At 53.4% G+C, this 16371-nt stretch overlaps 3 protein-coding genes across 9 annotated transcripts in view; 2 read left to right on the top strand and 1 right to left on the bottom strand.

Annotated features, from left to right (window-relative positions):
* Positions 1-6270, top strand: part of LOC108152444 (intraflagellar transport protein 172 homolog) — a 33207-nt gene extending 26937 nt beyond the window's left edge. Inside the window, exons 2-6 of one of the 2 annotated variants that reach the window (XM_017281791.2) lie at positions 109-753; positions 817-1162; positions 1238-1524; positions 1580-2623; positions 2707-6270. In XM_017281791.2, coding sequence (XP_017137280.1) covers positions 715-753; positions 817-1162; positions 1238-1524; positions 1580-2623; positions 2707-6249 — 5259 coding nt within the window. In that variant the 5' untranslated portion in view covers positions 109-714 and the 3' untranslated portion in view covers positions 6250-6270. Of the gene's footprint in view, positions 1-108; positions 754-816; positions 1525-1579; positions 2624-2706 lie in introns of both variants that reach the window. The other variant, XM_017281790.2, reaches the window with a different exon arrangement.
* Positions 6271-6286: 16 nt separating this feature from the next.
* LOC108152448 (regulation of nuclear pre-mRNA domain-containing protein 1A) lies at positions 6287-8425 on the bottom strand. Its single transcript, XM_017281802.2, has 5 exons — positions 8205-8425; positions 8051-8136; positions 7288-7988; positions 7080-7223; positions 6287-6714 (listed from the first exon to the last, which is right to left on the bottom strand). The coding sequence occupies exons 1-5, from the start codon at positions 8267-8269 to the stop codon at positions 6562-6564; spliced, it is 1149 nt and encodes a 382-aa protein (XP_017137291.1). The 5' UTR covers positions 8270-8425; the 3' UTR covers positions 6287-6561.
* Positions 8426-9659: 1234 nt separating this feature from the next.
* On the top strand, positions 9660-14942 carry LOC108152445 (adenylyl cyclase X E). Of its 6 annotated transcripts, XM_017281794.2 has the most exons (13): positions 9662-9756; positions 10560-10774; positions 10854-11005; positions 11078-11677; positions 11740-12021; positions 12084-12369; positions 12462-12637; positions 12706-12921; positions 12984-13308; positions 13370-13638; positions 13712-13806; positions 13871-14022; positions 14092-14942. In XM_017281794.2, the coding sequence occupies exons 2-13, from the start codon at positions 10652-10654 to the stop codon at positions 14842-14844; spliced, it is 3429 nt and encodes a 1142-aa protein (XP_017137283.1). In that variant the 5' UTR covers positions 9662-9756; positions 10560-10651; the 3' UTR covers positions 14845-14942. The 6 variants fall into 6 exon arrangements, with proteins under 6 accessions (XP_017137288.1, XP_017137284.1, XP_017137283.1 ...); XM_017281792.2 differs by having other exon boundaries at positions 10854-11677; XM_017281793.2 differs by lacking the exon at positions 9662-9756 and adding an exon at positions 9891-10319 and having other exon boundaries at positions 10854-11677.
* Positions 14943-16371: the final 1429 nt, after the last annotated feature.

Here is a 16371-nt window from a genome sequence, read left to right as displayed (position 1 = left end):
TAAGCAGAGTAGATGCTATAAAAACATGAAAATTTGCCGCTAGAGGGCTGATTTATACCAGTTTGCAGGCCACCCTTGTAATGTCCATAAATTGTATACCATTTTCAGGCTCACTCCCACCCCCAAGGTCATGCGCTGTTCAGCTGCTGTTCCGTTTCTAGCACACCTGTATGAATTTGGCTCTCTCGCTGGCTGCTCTCCTCTGTTCGAGGGGCCTGCGCACACGGCGGAGAGGAGCTCGCTCTGCTGCCAGGACTAGGACAACGAAGCAGCAGCAGCAGCAGCAGCGATGTCTGCAGAGGCAGCAACAGCTTTGTCCGTTTGCCTCGACGCCAAGAGAAGCAGCAGCAGGAGGAGGAGGACGAGCAGAAACAATGGGCCCCCACCCACCCCCATTCGGAGCGCCTGTCGTACATCCTGTCCTGTGGCAGGCCCGGCACCTGCTGCATTCCCGAACAAAGGCCATTTATTTAGAATGCCAAGCGCAAAACGGAAGCGCCACGAAAACAGACTACAACACGATGCGGGGGTGAATTGTTTGCTGGACTGCTGGGCTGCTGGGTTGCTGGGTTGCTTGGTTCCTGCGTTCCTGGTTGCCACAACAACTGACATGAGCCACAACAAGAGGAAACATTTGCTGGAAAATTCACATTCACAACATTTCACCATAAAACCCCAGTCCGATAGGCAAATAATTTAAGATCCAACTCCAAAATGCAATTGAAATACCTGCGAACGTTGCTGGAGGGTCAGGTAAGCCTCGTTTATGGGAAAAACTAAATATATCCCTACACTTTTTGTCTTCTTGTCCCATAGGAGCAAATCCAACGCATTGCGGGCCTGGCCTGGTCGCCCAACCAGCAGAAGCTGGCCATAGCCACCGCCGATCGACACATCCTGCTGTACGACGATGCCGGCGAGCGACGCGACAAGTTCAGCACAAAGCCCGCCAACTCGGCAAATGGCAAGAACTCCTATGTGATCCGGGGCCTGGCCTTCAGTCCCGACTCCACCCGCCTGGCCGTGGCACAGAGCGACTGCATCGTCTACGTGTACAAGCTGGGAGAGTCCTGGAACGACAAGAAGGTCATCTGCAATAAGTTCCCGCAGGCCAGTGCCGTCACGGCTCTCATTTGGCTCTCCTCTGGCGCCATCATAGCAGGTAATCCTCATCCTCCTTGCATTCGATCTGTATGGAACCCATCTTCAATCAAGTACATATCTATCGCACGACAAGGCCTCGAAGATGGAAAGATTCGTGCCCTGCACAGTAAGAGCAACAAATCCCAGAGTCTGTACGGTGGCGACAGCATCTGCATCTCGCTGGCGGCCAACACCAAGGGCAGCGGCTTCCTCAGCGGCCACAACGATGGCACCATCATCCGCTACTTTCTGACGGACGACGCCAACGAGCCCCTGGGAAGAGTGGTCCAGCATCCGGTGCCGCCGTTCGCTCTGGCCTGGCCCCAGGGCGGCTTCTGTGTCGGTGGCTGCGATCAGCGGATTGTCTTCTACGACCCGATGGTATGAGATTCAAGAGATTCATCAATATGATACCTACTATGTGCTCCACTTTCAGGGTCGCCAGCTACGAACATTCGACTATTCCCGAACCGAGGGAGAACGCGAGTTCACGGTAGCCGCCTGCAGCCCCAACGGGCAGGCGGTGGCCTTCGGCAGCTACGATCGCATACGCATCTACGCCTGGAGTCCACGCCAGGGAGCCTGGAGCGAGAGTGCCAGCAAGGAGGTGTCCTGCCTGTACACGCTGAGCGCCCTGCTCTGGCGTCGGGACGGCGCCCGTCTCGCTCTCGGCTCCGTCAGCGGAGCTGTCCTGCTGTTCGAGTCCGTGCTGAGGCGCACCATCTGGCAGGACAAGTTCGAGCTGATCTTTGTGGCGCCCAGCCAGCTGCTGGTGCGATCGCTGGCCGAGCCCACGCAGCAGCTGACCATCGAGTCGCAGCTGGGCCTGGAGATCGACGATGTGCGGATCATGGGCAAGGACAACTACCTGGTGGCCCGCACCGAGGAGTCCCTGATCCTCTGCGACCTGACGCGCAACCTGGCCAGCGAAGTGCCCTGGACAGCCTCCGGCCACCACGAGCGCTTCTACTTCGAGAACCCCAATGTCTGTCTCGTGTTCAATGTGGGGGAACTGAGTCTCGTGGAGTACGGCGACAACTGCATCCTGGGCTCCGTGCGCACGGAGTTCGTCAATCCGCATGTGATCTCCGTGCGCCTCAACGAGCGCGGCAATGCCCGGGAGAACAAGAAGCTGGCCTTCCTCCTGGACGCCAAGACCATTTGCGTGGTGGACCTCGAGAGTCGCCTCACCAGCGGCCAGATCAACCACGAGACCAAAATCGATTGGCTGGAGCTCAGCGAGACGGCCCACAAGCTTCTGTTCCGCGACAAGAAACTGCGCCTCGTGCTGGTGGACAACTACACGGGCAAGAAGCAGACCCTCCTCAGCAACATCTCCTTTGTCCAGTGGGTCCCCCAGAGCGACGTGGTGGTGGCCCAGAGCCACACCAATCTGGCCATTTGGTACAACATCGATCTGCCGGAGCACGTGACCATGCAGACCATCCGCGGCGACGCCATCGAAGTGGTGCGGGAGAATGTGAGTATCCCCTAAATCCCCCTAATCCTGTCCCCACTTTCTAATGCATCCGCATCTCGTGTATCCTATGTGTCCGCCCAAAGGGTCGCACTGTGGTGCGCTCCCAGGATGGCCCCAGCGACCACAGCTACCAGCTGGACGAGGGACTCGTGGAGTTCGGCACCGCCGTCAATGACAGCGACTTTGGACGAGCCGTTCACTTTCTGGAGTCTCTTGGGGACAAGCCGGCGGCCAAGGCCATGTGGCACAACCTGGCGATAATCTCCCTGGAAGACGGCAATCTGCGAGTGGCCCAGCGCTGCTATGCCGCTCTGGGAAACGTGTCCAAGGCATTCTACCTAGCCGAGATGATCCAGGAGGCGGACGCGTTCGAGTTGGCCACCGATTCGCCGGGAATCCTCTGTCCCGAGGTGCGGGCCAAGCTGGCTCTCTTGGCATCCGATCTGCGCACCGCAGAGCGCATATATCTCGAACAGGGCGACATCGAGGCGGCCCTGAGGATGTACCAGCAGCTTCGGATGTGGGACGAGGCTGTGGCCCTGGCCGAGAGGCGGGGATATGCGCGATTGGCGGAGCTGAAGCAGCAGCACATGGACTTTCTGCTGAGCAGCGAGCAGCCGGAGAAGGCCGGCCAAGTGCTCGAGGAACAGGGCGAACTGCAGCAGGCCATGGGGCTGTTCCTGAAGGCGAACAAGCCGGCCAGAGCTGCTCGACTGGCGCTGAAGACGCCGCAGCTGCTGCAGGACGAGCATCTGATGCTGCAGGTGACCGAGGGTCTGGTGCACTGCGAGCTCTACGAGCTGGCGGGCGACATTGCCCATCGCCTGTCCCGGCCAGAGGCTGCTTTGGCTCTCTACCGGAAGGGAGGAGCGTATGCCAGGGCCCTGGAGCTCGCGCGCGTCGTGGAGCCGCAGGAGGTGACGGCCCTGGAGGAGGAGTGGGGCGACTGGCTGGTGGGTCGCAAGCAGCTGGACGCCTCGATCAACCACTACATCGAGGCGGGCGCCACGCAGAAGGCCCTGGAGGCGGCGGTGGGCGCCAAGCAATGGCGGAAGGCTGTGCAAATAGCCAAGGTCCTGGACGAGCCAGAGCTGATCCAGCGGTATGCCCTGGATCTGTCGAAGCACCTGGCCTTTGCCGGGGACTTGGACGGAGCCGAGGATATGCTGGTGAGAGCCAACCTCCACAAGGATGCCATCGAGCTGCTGAACCGCCACGGGAAGTGGGAGCGGGCGTACGTGATCGGGGAGAAGTACCTGAAGCCGGAGCATCTGCGCGAGCTGTTCGTCCAGATGGCAGGCACCCTGGAGGAGCAGGGCAAATACCGGGATGCGGAGAAGGTTCTGATCGCCGTCAATGAGCCCGACCTGGCCATAGCCATGTACAAGCGGCGGGAGCTGTACGACTCGATGATCCGGCTGGTCGAACGCTACCACAAGGATCTGCTGGACAGCACCCACCTGCATCTGGCGCGGCAGCTGGAGTCGCGCGGCAAGCTGAAGAACGCCGAGGTGCACTTCATCGCCTCGGGGGACTGGAAGTCGGCCGTGCACATGTACTGCTCCTCGGGCAGGTGGGAGGACGGCTACCGCGTGGCCAAGCAGAAGGGGACGGACGGGGCCAGCCAGCAGGTGGCCTACATGTGGGCCAAGTCCATGCCCCTGGAGAGCGCCGTGCGCCTGCTGAGCAAACTGGGACTGCTGGACACCGCCGTGGGATTCGCCTGCGACTCGGGCCAGTTTGAGTTCGCCATGGAGCTGTGCCGCTTTGCGGGCAAGCCCACGGACGAGGTGCACCTGAAGATCGCCATGTCCCTCGAGGATGAGGGCAAGTTCGAGGAGGCCGAAGTGGAGTTCCTCAAGGCCCACAAGCCCAAGGAGGCGATCCTCATGTATCAGCACGCCGGCGACTGGCGGGCCGCGCTCAACGTGGCCGATCAGCATCTGCCGGATGTCGTGGGCGAGGTGCTCATCGGCCAGGCGGCGGCCGCTCTGGAGACCCGCAACTACAAGGAGTACGAGGCTCTGTTGCTGCGCGCCCAGCGGCCGGATCTCATCGTGGAGCACTACAAGCAGGAGTCCTTGTACGATGATGCCCTGCGGATAGCCGAGGAGCATTATCCCTCGGCCCTCAATGACTTGAGGCGTCTGCAGGCGCAGCTGCAAAGGGGACTGGCCCAGACGGGAGAGGAATCCGTCACCGACTCTCGTGCCTATCTGCAGCGAGCGGCGGAGTTCGCGAAGCGGGAACAGTTCCGCAAGGCCGCCGAGTGCCTAATGCAGATAGATGCCTCCAATGCCGAGGATGCGGCCACCCTGGAGCGGGCCCTCCTGCGTGCCGCCGAGATCTGCAACCAGTTTCTGGAGGGTCAGGACGCCCAGGAGCTGGCTACGGCCTTGGGGCCACGGCTGCTGGCCATCAAGCAGATTGGCCCTGCAGCACAGCTCTATCTGGCCGCGGACATGCCCAAGCAGGCGGTGGATGTCTTCATCAAAACGGAGCAGTGGAGCAAGGCCCGGCGACTGGCCAAGGAAATCGATGCGGATCTCCAGCTGCTCGCCTACGTGGAGCAGCAGCAGAAGTCGTGCCTCAAGCACGAGGGGAATGTCGAGCAGCTGGCGGACATCGACATCATCTCGGCCCTGGATCTCCTGGCGGAGCAGGGCCAGTGGCAGCGCTGCCTGGAGAAGGCCAAGCAGCTGAATCCCTCGGTGCTGCAGAAGTACGTGGCCGTGTACGCGGCCCAGCTCATCCGCGAGGGCAACTGCAGCAACGCCCTAGGTCTGTATCTGAGCTATGGGGCGCCTCCCATCGAGGCGCACTTCAACATCTACACGCGGATCGCCCTCGACTGTCTGGCCCTGAGGGAGGAGCAGTCCGAGGGCGGTTCGCTGTGGCGCCAGTTGCGAGACTTTCTCCAGCGCCTGCTGCAATCGCTGAGGGCCTCTCAGGAGCAGGCCCAGACCCAGTTTACGGCCGGCATTGAGCAGTTTCTCCTGATTGCACACTACTATGCCACCAGAGCAGCCTGCAAGGAGGTGCAGGCGCTCCAACCAGTGGCCCTGCGGCTCTCCTTGGCACTGCTGCGGCACACGGATATCCTGCCGGTGGATAAGGGCTTCTACGAAGCGGGCATGGATCTGCGACAGGCTGGACGAGAGGCGGAGGCTTTCGTCATGCTCAACCACTATCTGGACGTGTGCGAGGCCATCGAGGAGGGCTCTGGCAATTTGGTGGATCACTCCGATTTGGCCAGCACCGATTTCCCCAGCTCCGTGCCCCTGCCCGAGGACATTCACCTGAAGAACGAGCCCAGCCTCCATGAGGAGGTGCGCGAATGGGTCCTGGCCGTCAGCATGGACCAGCAGGTGGATCAGCAGCTGCCCACAGACGATCGTGGCCTCTACGAGTCCAGCCTGGGCCCGAACGATTTGCCCTGCCTGCTGAGTGGATTTCCGGTGCGTGGCCGTCAGCCTGTGACCTTCCAGTCGTCGAGCAATCAGGTGAATCGCGACGTCTGGAGCAAGTTCTCGGTGGCCGTGAAGATGTCCCCGGGCACTGGCATAGCCGACATCATTGGCTTCACCGAAAAGTGGCAGGGGGCCGCCAACTATGTAATGCACTAATGCACGCACTGCAAAGACTGGTGGAAGTGTCGGTAAGTTGCTCGTAATTAAATTCTGTATTCAACCGTCAATATAATATGCGGACTATAATAATCTGGGCAATAATCTTGGGGGCGTGCTGGAGTGGGATTTGGTCCGGGAACAGCTACGATTATATGCAAATATATGAAGCTTTGTATGTGTGTGTGTGTTTGTGTGTGTGTGTGTGTGTGTGTTTGTGTGTACGTGTACAATTTAAGGTTTCTTTAAGTAGTTTCTGGTTAAGTGACTCGGACTCTACGGCACTCGGATCGATCTATCATCGTCATTCGATCAATGCAGGGCATTGAAGAGATCGCCTGCGGAGGGCAGGGGTGCCAGTCCGCCCGTGACATCTGGCAGCTGCGTCAGATCCGGCAAATTTGAGAGATGATCGTGTATCTCCTTCTGCAGGCCCAACATCTTGGCCAGCTTCTTCTTGTGTTCCTGCAAATAGAGACACAGAGCATTAGGCGACGATGCTTGATATTTTTTGCTTGCAAACTGCACAAATCTGCACCGATAGGTGATGTGATTTAATTGGAATTTTGTTTAATTCAAAGCAAAAGATGTATAATTTGTACAGAATCGAAACGATGGCCCAAAAGAGGCCTCGAGCATGCTGGCAGGATAGTTAGGAGGTAATGAGGGGTGTGAGCAATATGAGTGGCTCACATGATCTTATTCGGTAAATCAGGAAAAGGTCGAACTTAAATTTGTTAACATATTCTAGGCGTTTCTTTGCTGTAAGCACCACTCATATTGCCACCGAGTTCCACCCTTTTATATAACCACTTATTGGGGAAACGTACATCGAGTCGTGTCTCGGCCTGGGCCAGCAGCTCCTTCTGTTCGGCCTGAAAGTCCCGCAGCATCGCGGCCAATTTGGTGCGCTCCTCCATCTCGGCTGCCAGCCGGGAATTGTACTCGTTGAGCAAATCGACGGCCTCATTGACCTACAAATAAAAAGACACGTTTAGGTTTCCCGAGTACTCGCATATTGTATTCCAAGAGACGCACTTGAGTGGCCAAGGCCTTCGCCTTGTCCTTATCCTCCAGCTTGCTGATGCAACTGATCTCCGATATCTCCTGCGGAAGCTTCGCAATGCGTTCCCTGACCTCGGCATCACTGGAGGCCGAGTTCTCTATGCTCGTGAGAGCCTTGATCAGCTCCTCCGGCTCGGGCGGCTCACCCAGTGGTAGGTAGGGAGGAGTGTGCCCGTTTTCCGGCTCTACAGCCGGTTCTTCTGCTGGGGCTGGAGCACTGCTGCTCTGGTGATGGTGTCGCGGTTTTTTCGACTTCGAATGGCGCTCCTCATGCTTGCGCTTCTCCCGCCGCTCTGACTTTTCTGACCTGCTGCCGCTGCTGCCGCCGCCGCCGCCGCCGCCGGCGCCGGCGCTGCTGCTGTGATCCTTATCTCGCTCCCCTGCTTCGGCGTCGTGCGATTTGTTGCCATTTTTGCTGCTTCCAGACTCCCGGTGCAGGCGTGCACGATACTCGTTTATTGCCTTGGCATCGTAGACGCCGCGCTCCAGCCAAATGTTGAGGATGCGTCCCAGACTGCCCAGGAGCTTGTCGGAGCTGCACTTCTCTCCGATGTGGGCAAACACCTTTCCCAAGACATTGCTGTACTCCCTGCCGTACTCGGGCCCCTTCTTCTTGCTGTTCTGGATGACATCGTTGGCCAGGTACATGAAGGTCAGCTTCTTTGGTTCCGGCACTGGAATGGTGCAAGAATGATATAAGAAGGTTCTGCGTGTGAGGGAGTGGGGTTCTACCCACCACTCTCCAGCTCCCGCTGCCAGGTCTTCACTATAGTTGCACTATGCTTGCGGTGGTGAATCAGCCACAAGGACAGGGTCTGGATGCTGAAACAGAAGAGGGTATCAGAATTTGCTATACACATTTGTTGCGGTGGTTTTTTTCAATATTGCACCTCTGCTGGCTGCTGTTGAGCTCCGCCAATTTCTTGATCAGCGCGGTCTCTGTAAAGGCCGACATTGCAGCTGCAACTTCCGCCTAATCTGCAAACTCTTAAATATCTATAAAAGGGATTATTCGATATGGGAAGCGAAAAACACGCACAAAAACACAAGACGCACGGGAAAAAACAAAAATAATTCTCACAAAATTGACATTCTAGCAATCGACTTATCGATAAAATATATGGTCTGACCCTCAGGAATATACCGAAATATACCCTCTGATTTTCAAAATATACCGTAAATATACCGCTGAAAAAAAAACGAACTTAGCCTGCCTCTATTTAAACGGGGAAACAACTGAAGTTAAACTATTTGTAAGATCTTCTTGTAGATCAATCGTATCCTTCCACCTTAACTACCCCAAAATTCTTCAAGATGCATCATTTTCGTGGAGAGTATTTAAATACCCGCTGGTCGACAGTGGGCTAATCGTTCGCTGTCCAAAAACAGGAATAATATTCCTTGATTCTGATATTCGGTTTGATATTACTAGCTAGCTAGGACCCTCAGCCTGACCACATCATTTTATCCGATTGTTGAATCGATTTTCTACAAGATTGGCTATTTTTAAAGACTCCTTTTTATTTTATTGTTTGTTAAATAAGGTTTAAACGAAAGAGGGAAAAACTAAAATGTCCTTGTTTTTACATTGTACATTTACACTTACACGGTAACTACACATTTGCTACTTATCAACCATGCATTTATGGAGAATGGACATTTGTATACCCTATTTCCTTAAATTAATGTTAAAATTCTGTTCTATTATTCAAGCTGCTTTGAAACCTAATTAATAACGTCTTTTTCTCAGATTGACATGTTTTTAACTATTCATGCATTTAATTCGATTACTGTATATATGTATATCTCGGACCCGGTACAGATTTTCGGTATCTGCAAGAATACCATAAACTGCAACATTTCGTGGAGACTTACAATTTAGGGACTATTTTTACGTATGTACCTACCAAAAATATACAATAAATTCATAAAATCGGTCGTTAGAGCCTGGATGACAAACATATTTAATTTCATTTAATCAGTTTCATTTAAACAATTTCATTCGCTTTTGATTGCCAAAAACAATTTTTTGAGGAGCTGAGTCAAATTCAATATTCTGGCACAGGGTTGTATTTGCTCATACTTGCGTTGGCGCGCTTCAATTGCGCGCGCAGTTCAAATTGAAATTTATACTGATTGGTTTTACCTGTGGTACCTGCATGCAGTCAAAGTGGCAGGCTATTATAGCTTGTTTATCGGACGTAAAGTCAACTGCTTATCTGCTTAATTTAATAGGTGAATGTATGGATGCATCATCCATCACAGCCCATCAATCAACAACCCAAAAACTTTTCACACTGATAAGCCAGTGGCTCTCTTTACTCTTCACTCAGCACTTAGCACTCAACCATCGACAGGTGTGTGCTCGGGCGGGGTGTGCAGCTCACTTGGTCGCAGCAGTTCAGGCGTATTGGTCGTGCGGTTCTTATAAGGAGAATACGGGTACGGGTAACGCGTACTAGTACATATCACCCGTAGCGTAGCCACTGGCGTAAGCCTCAACGAGCAGCAATCGACCGCTTATCAGCCCTTGCCAAAGAGTAATTTGTGATACCTGTCCGCCTTGTGTATTGGCTTGTTTAGAGCGCAACGCGCTTAAGTGGTGTTAATTTTTCAGTAATTATTATCGTATTTATTGCCGAACGAAAGTGAAGTGCGATCGAACCCTCCGCTGCCTCCGCTACCTCCGCCCCCACCGCTCCGTCCAGTGCCGTGTGTCCGTCCGTGCGAAAGGCAATAAATGAATTACAGAGCCATAAAGTTGTCTGATCAGCGTGGTCGGGTTGCGGTCGTCTCGGCCAACTGCAGCTGATAATGGACATGGGAAGTCTACGTGTGTGTGCATGCGTGTGTGTGTATGTGTGCCTGCGAGTGTGATTTACAAATCATTAGCACACAATCAACAACACATTAGACAAATTGCTAAATTAGCTGCTGTTTTTGCAGCAGACAAAAAAAAGGCAACAAAACTTTGTTTTATTCGGGAGGGAGACCCAAATCCCGTGGTGAGACTCAGATAGGGGGAAAGAGAGCAAGAGCAACAGCAACAGCAACAGCAACAGCAAGCGAGCGAGAGAGGTGGTACGGTACTCGTAATTTTAGCTACTCTACTCTCTCACCCGCAGACCCCAGATAAGTCCCCAGCCATTGAGTGATTCAATTGTTATTGGGGCGGCTTTGTTGTTATTGCTTTTCTGTACCTCTGGCGGGTGGTTTTCAGTGGTTTGATCTGATAATACCCATAGATCCGACTGGAATCTGATTAAGGATTGTGGATTGTGGATAGCTGCCGGGGATAGACGAAAATGCTCAGCCCCTGACGACTACGAATGCAATCATGAATTCCTACTTTGATTCGGCCATCGAATACAATCGAACGAACACCATTAACCTGGCGCACTCCAACGATCAATCGCAGAGCTTCTCCAATGAAAAGAACTGGGAATGGTCGTATCTGGTGGTAAGGCAATTGCTCAATCACCATAATTCCTGCCCTATAATCCATACATATTCATACAATCTATTCCTTCTCTTTTCAGCGCAAATGCCGCAACCTGGAGCTGGAGGAGTCGTACGACCTGTACATGCGTCGCCTGCGGGTGGGCTACCTCTCGCTGTTCATCTTCATCCAGCTGCAGGTGACCATCACGCACACCCTGCTGCTGCTGACGACGCCGGACATAACCTTCGTGTACGTGGACATGGCCGCCTACATAGCTTCCGGCGTGGTCATCTGGCTAATCCTCTCGGTTAACTTCCGCAGCGAGCTGGTCAGCAAGCACGGCTGGGTGGTGTACGTCTCCTCCTGGCTGGCCGTTTGCGTGATGGTGCTGATGGACATCGGCCTGAATGTGTACCATGCTACCAGCCACAACTTCATCCTGAATCCCATCTACGACGCCTACACCCTGTACGCCATCTACATGTTCATGCCGGTGCCGTATCTGCTGCAGCCGTTCGTGCTCGGATCCGCCGTCACCCTGTGCTACATCATCAACTACATATTCGTGATCACCTCCAAGGAGGACAACCAGATGCATAGCATTCTCAACGAAGCCATTTACCTGAGTTGCGTCAACCTGCTGGGCATCTTCTTCCGCCTCATGCGGGACATCGCGTTGCGCACCACCTTCCTCGATCGGCGGCAGTACGTGGAGGAGAATCTCCTCTTGCGCTACGCTCGCGACCAAGAACGGAGCCTACTGCTCAGCATCCTGCCTAACCAGATCGCCGATCGTCTGCAGGAGGATGTCAAGAACCGCATCGAACGCTCCAAGCAGCAGCACCAGCAGCGATCTCACGTAGATACGCAGCGGACTACTGACAGTCAGAACCTCAAGCGATGGCGACAGCCGGATCACGGGTCAGTCAACGCCTTCCTTTCCTCCTTCTCATATTCTTCTACTCGTATGATCCTCTCCACAGAACCCTCTTCATTGAGCCCCATGAAGACGTCACTGTTCTGTATGCCGATGTGGTCAACTACACCCACCTGACCACCACTCTGGATGTGAAGAAGCTGGTGGAGGCGCTGCACGACCTCTTCGTGCGCTTCGACATTGCCAGCGAGGAGTACAATGTGCTGAGGATCAAGTTCCTGGGGGACTGCTACTACTGCGTGGCAGGGCTGGTCAGTCCCAATGCGGATCATGCCAAGTGCTGTGTGGACCTGGGCCTGCGCATGATCAAGGATATACGCGACGTCAGGTTCGTCTAGCCCTGTACTGTTTTCTCGCAATGATTTGCTCATGATTCTCCTCTATTTCCAGAGAGAAGCGGCACCTCAACATCGACATGCGCATCGGCGTGCACTCTGGCGACGTGCTGTCGGGGGTGATTGGAGCCGCAAAATGGCAGTTCGACATTTGGTCCAAGGACGTGGACATTGCCAACAGATTGGAGGCTACTGGGGCCACGGGTCGCGTGCATGTCAGTCAGAAGACGCTGTCTCTGCTGGACGGCGAGTATTTCTTCGAGGACGGAACGGAGAAGGCTCGCGAAGATCCCGTGCTGCAGAAGCATGGCATTCGCTCCTTCCTGATCAAGTCACTGCGCGTGAGTACGAGCATATCCCCCCAAGGGCGAGTTTAGGGTTTTGGGGGCACTGCGATACCACACGCACACTTACATCGAATCGAAAGTTGTAGGCCCCCATGCACGATCCGAGACGCGTGCAGCGCGAGCGCCAGGCCAAGAAGCTGAGCGAGGCCAACAAGTCGAACTTCATGCACAACTCCACCCTGCACCAGTACAACCAGGTGCGCAACCAGGCCAAGCTGGAGATGTGTCGCGAGCTGGACAAGATGCCCATCGGTCGGATAAAGTATACTCAAACCCTCACTCCAGCACACCAGCTTGCCCCTCATCCAGTGTCATTGGTCTCTCGTCTAGGCTCACCAAAGTGTTTCGGCGCAGCACTCGTCTCACCCAGGACGAGATTGAGGAGGAGACCTTCCGCCGCAACATCAGCTCGTTCTGTCTGTTCTTTCGCACACGCAATTGGGAGATGCAGTACATGCGGGAGCCGGATGTGATGCTGAAGTACAGCATTGCTCTCGCCTGGGTGATTTACATGGGACTCCTGACCATCCAACTATTGAGCAAGGAGTGAGCCATACTCTTATATACTCTTCGCAGTATTCCCAGTGTAATCAATAGTCCTATTTCAGTGCGAGATACCATTACTGGTACATCGATGGCACTACCATTATCCTGCTCACCATGCTGCTGATCGTCTCCTGGTACAAGAAGCTCTGGATAATGTACATGTCCGACGCGGAGGTGTCCGTCCCCACGAGTCGCCTCAGTGGCTGCCTCTTCAACATGTCGGATGTGATGCAGCGCAACTTATTCCTCCGCATCCTTATCTACTTCCTCATCATTTTATCCTACTGCGCTGTGGCCACCATGCAAGTGCTGGGCTGCAGCAAAGACGAGGACTACGAGGATAGCGATCCCACCGTAGAAGATCGGCTTTTCTGCTTTCATCCCTGGGTGAGTCATGAGCCATTCGCTCAGGAACTCTTTTGTCAAATTGTTGTCCCTTTTGTCCCAGATCCTCACCAACTGTATGACTCTGGTCATTGGCATGTCCTTTCTGTTCACACGGATTCCATTCATCATCAAGGTCTGCCTCTCTACCATCATCACGATAGTTTATGCAGCGCTGGTGATATTTGAGTTCAACCACATTTACGCGAACAGCCCGTCCACCAATGTCAACTTCAACGCCAAGTACTCGCACATTCTGCTAATGATCATCACGCTGGGCATCTTCCACTTGATGGAGCGACAAACGGAGTTCATAGCGAAGGTGGACTACAAGTGAGTTTGAGGATGGCTAAGTTTCGTCTCAGTACTTTGACCTACCAACAACAATTCTTCCTGTGCCCTTCAGCTGGAAGCGACAGCTGATGAAGAAGCAGGAGGATGCCCTGATCACCAACGACACCATCAAAGTGCTGCTAACCAACATATTGCCGTCGCACGTGGGTGAGTCCTTCACGGAGAAGTAAACCTTAGAAACTTGCACTGATCTTTAGGGCTTCCATTCTAGCTGACTTCTATCTGTCGACGCAGCTGCAGAACCAGCTCTACTACGAGGAGTACGATAACGTGGCCGTGATGTTTGCCTCCATCAAGAACTTTGACACGGACAAGATAGGACTAAGGGTACTGAACGAGATCATCTGCGACTTTGATGATGTGGTAAGTACCTCGCCCATGCCACGGTGATTCATTATTCCTTTTTAACTAGCTCCCCGGTTCTTCCATTAGCTAAACAAATATGCGCAGTGCCTGCGCGTGGAGAAGATCAAGGTGGCCAACTGGACATACATGGCTGCCTGCGGCTTGGACGTGTCCCGCTCCGAACAGGTTAACGCCCCCCAGATGAAGTTCCGCAACGCCTCGCTGATGCCCAACGGTCGTCGCAGTCGCTACGACGGGGGGCGCACCTCTGACTCCGACGGAATCCACCGCGTCCCCTACGGCAATGGCAGCAATATTGCCCTGGACCTGGACCTGGAGCGGGGGCAGTACGAGGGCAATGTGATAACTAGTGCCCCGCGCACTAGCAACGTTGGACAGCAAGCCGGCAACAGTGGCAATGAGGTGGTCCTGGTAATGGCACGGTTCGCCCTGGATCTGATGCGGGCCATGCGCCGCTTCAATGCCGAAAACATGCAGACAGAGTACGAGGGCAGCACCGACTACGGCATGCTGAGGATCGGCATCTCACACGGCCGGGCTATGGCCGGGGTGGTGGGAATATCGAAACCACACTACGACATCTGGGGCAACCCGGTCAACATGGCCTCGCGCATGGACTCCACGGGGGTGCCTGGCCAGATCCAGGTCACCGAGAACACGGCCATCAAGCTGCGGGAGTTCAACATACAGTGCAACTATCGGGGCATGACTTTCGTCAAGGGGCGTGGCAACATTCCCACCTACATAATAGGCACCGACAGCGAATACGAGTTCCTGCCCCATCGTCCATCGAGCCCCAACACAAAGAAGACTAGCTGAATTTAATAGATATTCGATTTTAAGCTTCCATGTATATAAATACTTACATTATAATACCCAAAACAAACTAAATAAATTTGACAAGGACTCCATTAAAATCAAGGACTTTTTCTGATCATAGGAACCCATAATGGGCCCATAATCGGTCCTTAAATAGCGCAAAAATGGGAAGCATTCTTAATCCTTGATAAGGACTCCAAAACAAAGGGGCTTTTGCGGTCACATGAGGCCATCATTGAATTTGTCAAAAATTGATGATCCCACGATCCTTGGAGAGTAGGTCCTTCGCCAATCTGGCCCCATTTGTCTGAGATATAGCCTTCCGAAAATTTTAATTTAGATATCATGAAAATACTGGTTTTTTCTGCACGCTATATCTCGACTATTGATGGGCCGATCTGGGCGCGGCATGTCTTTTCGTGATCGGGAGAGTCCTGCCAACCGATTGGCATCAGAAAAAAGGACATCGAGCTTATCACGGTTTTCGCAAAAAATCATGATGTAACCATCATTGAATTTGTCAAAAATCGGCCTCATTTTCGTGGTCGAGATTTTGATGCCGATCGACAGTCTGGATCCCCACGATCCTGGGAGAGTAGGTCCTTCGCCAATCTGGCCCCATTTGTCTGAGATATAGCCTTCCAAAGATTCTAATTTTCACACCATTAAAATACTGGTTTTTTCTGCACGCTATATCTCGACTATTGATGATCCGATCTGGGCGCGGCATGTCTTTTCGTGATCGGGAGAGTCCTGCCAACCGATTGGCATCAGAAAAAAGGACATCGAGCTTATCACGGTTTTCGCAAAAAATCATGATGTAACCATCATTGAATTTGTCAAAAATCGGCCTCATTTTCGTGGTCGAGATTTTGATGCCGATCGACAGTCTGGATCCCCACGATCCTGGGAGAGTAGGTCCTTCGCCAATCTGGCCCCATTTGTCTGAGATATAGCCTTCCAAAGATTCTAATTTTCACACCATTAAAATACTGGTTTTTTCTGCACGCTATATCTCGACTATTGATGGGCCGATCTGGGCGCGGCATGTCTTTTCGTGATCGGGAGAGTCCTGCCAACCGATTGGCATCAGAAAAAAGGACATCGAGCTTATCACGGTTTTCGCAAAAAATCATGATGTAACCATCATTGAATTTGTCAAAAATCGGCCTCATTTTCTTGGTCGAGATTTTGATGCCATTCGACAGGCTGGATCCCCACGATCCTGGGAGAGTAGGTCCTTCGCCAATCTGGCCCCATTTGTCTGAGATATAGCCTTCCAAAGATTCTAATTTTCACACCATTAAAATACTGTTTTTTTCTGCACGCTATATCTCGACTATTGATGGGCCGATCTGGGCGCTGCATGTCTTTTCGTGATCGGGAGAGTCCTGCCAACCGATTGGCATCAGAAAAAAGGACATCGAGCTTATCACGGTTTTCGCAAAAAATCATGATGTAACCATCATTGAATTTGTCAAAAATCGGCCTCATTTTCTTGGTCGAGATTTTGATGCCATTCGACAG

This window comes from Drosophila miranda, chromosome XR, assembly GCF_003369915.1.
Source record: "Drosophila miranda strain MSH22 chromosome XR, D.miranda_PacBio2.1, whole genome shotgun sequence".
NCBI classification, from domain to species: domain Eukaryota; kingdom Metazoa; phylum Arthropoda; class Insecta; order Diptera; family Drosophilidae; genus Drosophila; species Drosophila miranda.
This window is presented reverse-complemented; position numbering and strand designations above follow the sequence as displayed.

Coding starts and splice junctions, on each gene's coding strand:
- LOC108152445 (XM_017281792.2), top strand. CDS start 10,652: ATGAATTCCTACTTTGATTCGGCCATCGAATACAATCGAACGAACACC. Junction 10,775..10,853: donor GGGAATGGTCGTATCTGGTG/GTAAGGCAATTG, acceptor TTCTCTTTTCAG/CGCAAATGCCGCAACCTGGA. Junction 12,638..12,705: donor ATGCCCATCGGTCGGATAAA/GTATACTCAAAC, acceptor TCTCTCGTCTAG/GCTCACCAAAGTGTTTCGGC.
- LOC108152448 (XM_017281802.2), bottom strand. CDS start 8,269: ATGTCGGCCTTTACAGAGACCGCGCTGATCAAGAAATTGGCGGAGCTC. Junction 8,137..8,204: donor CTCAACAGCAGCCAGCAGAG/GTGCAATATTGA, acceptor CTTCTGTTTCAG/CATCCAGACCCTGTCCTTGT. Junction 7,224..7,287: donor CGAAGGCCTTGGCCACTCAA/GTGCGTCTCTTG, acceptor TTTTATTTGTAG/GTCAATGAGGCCGTCGATTT.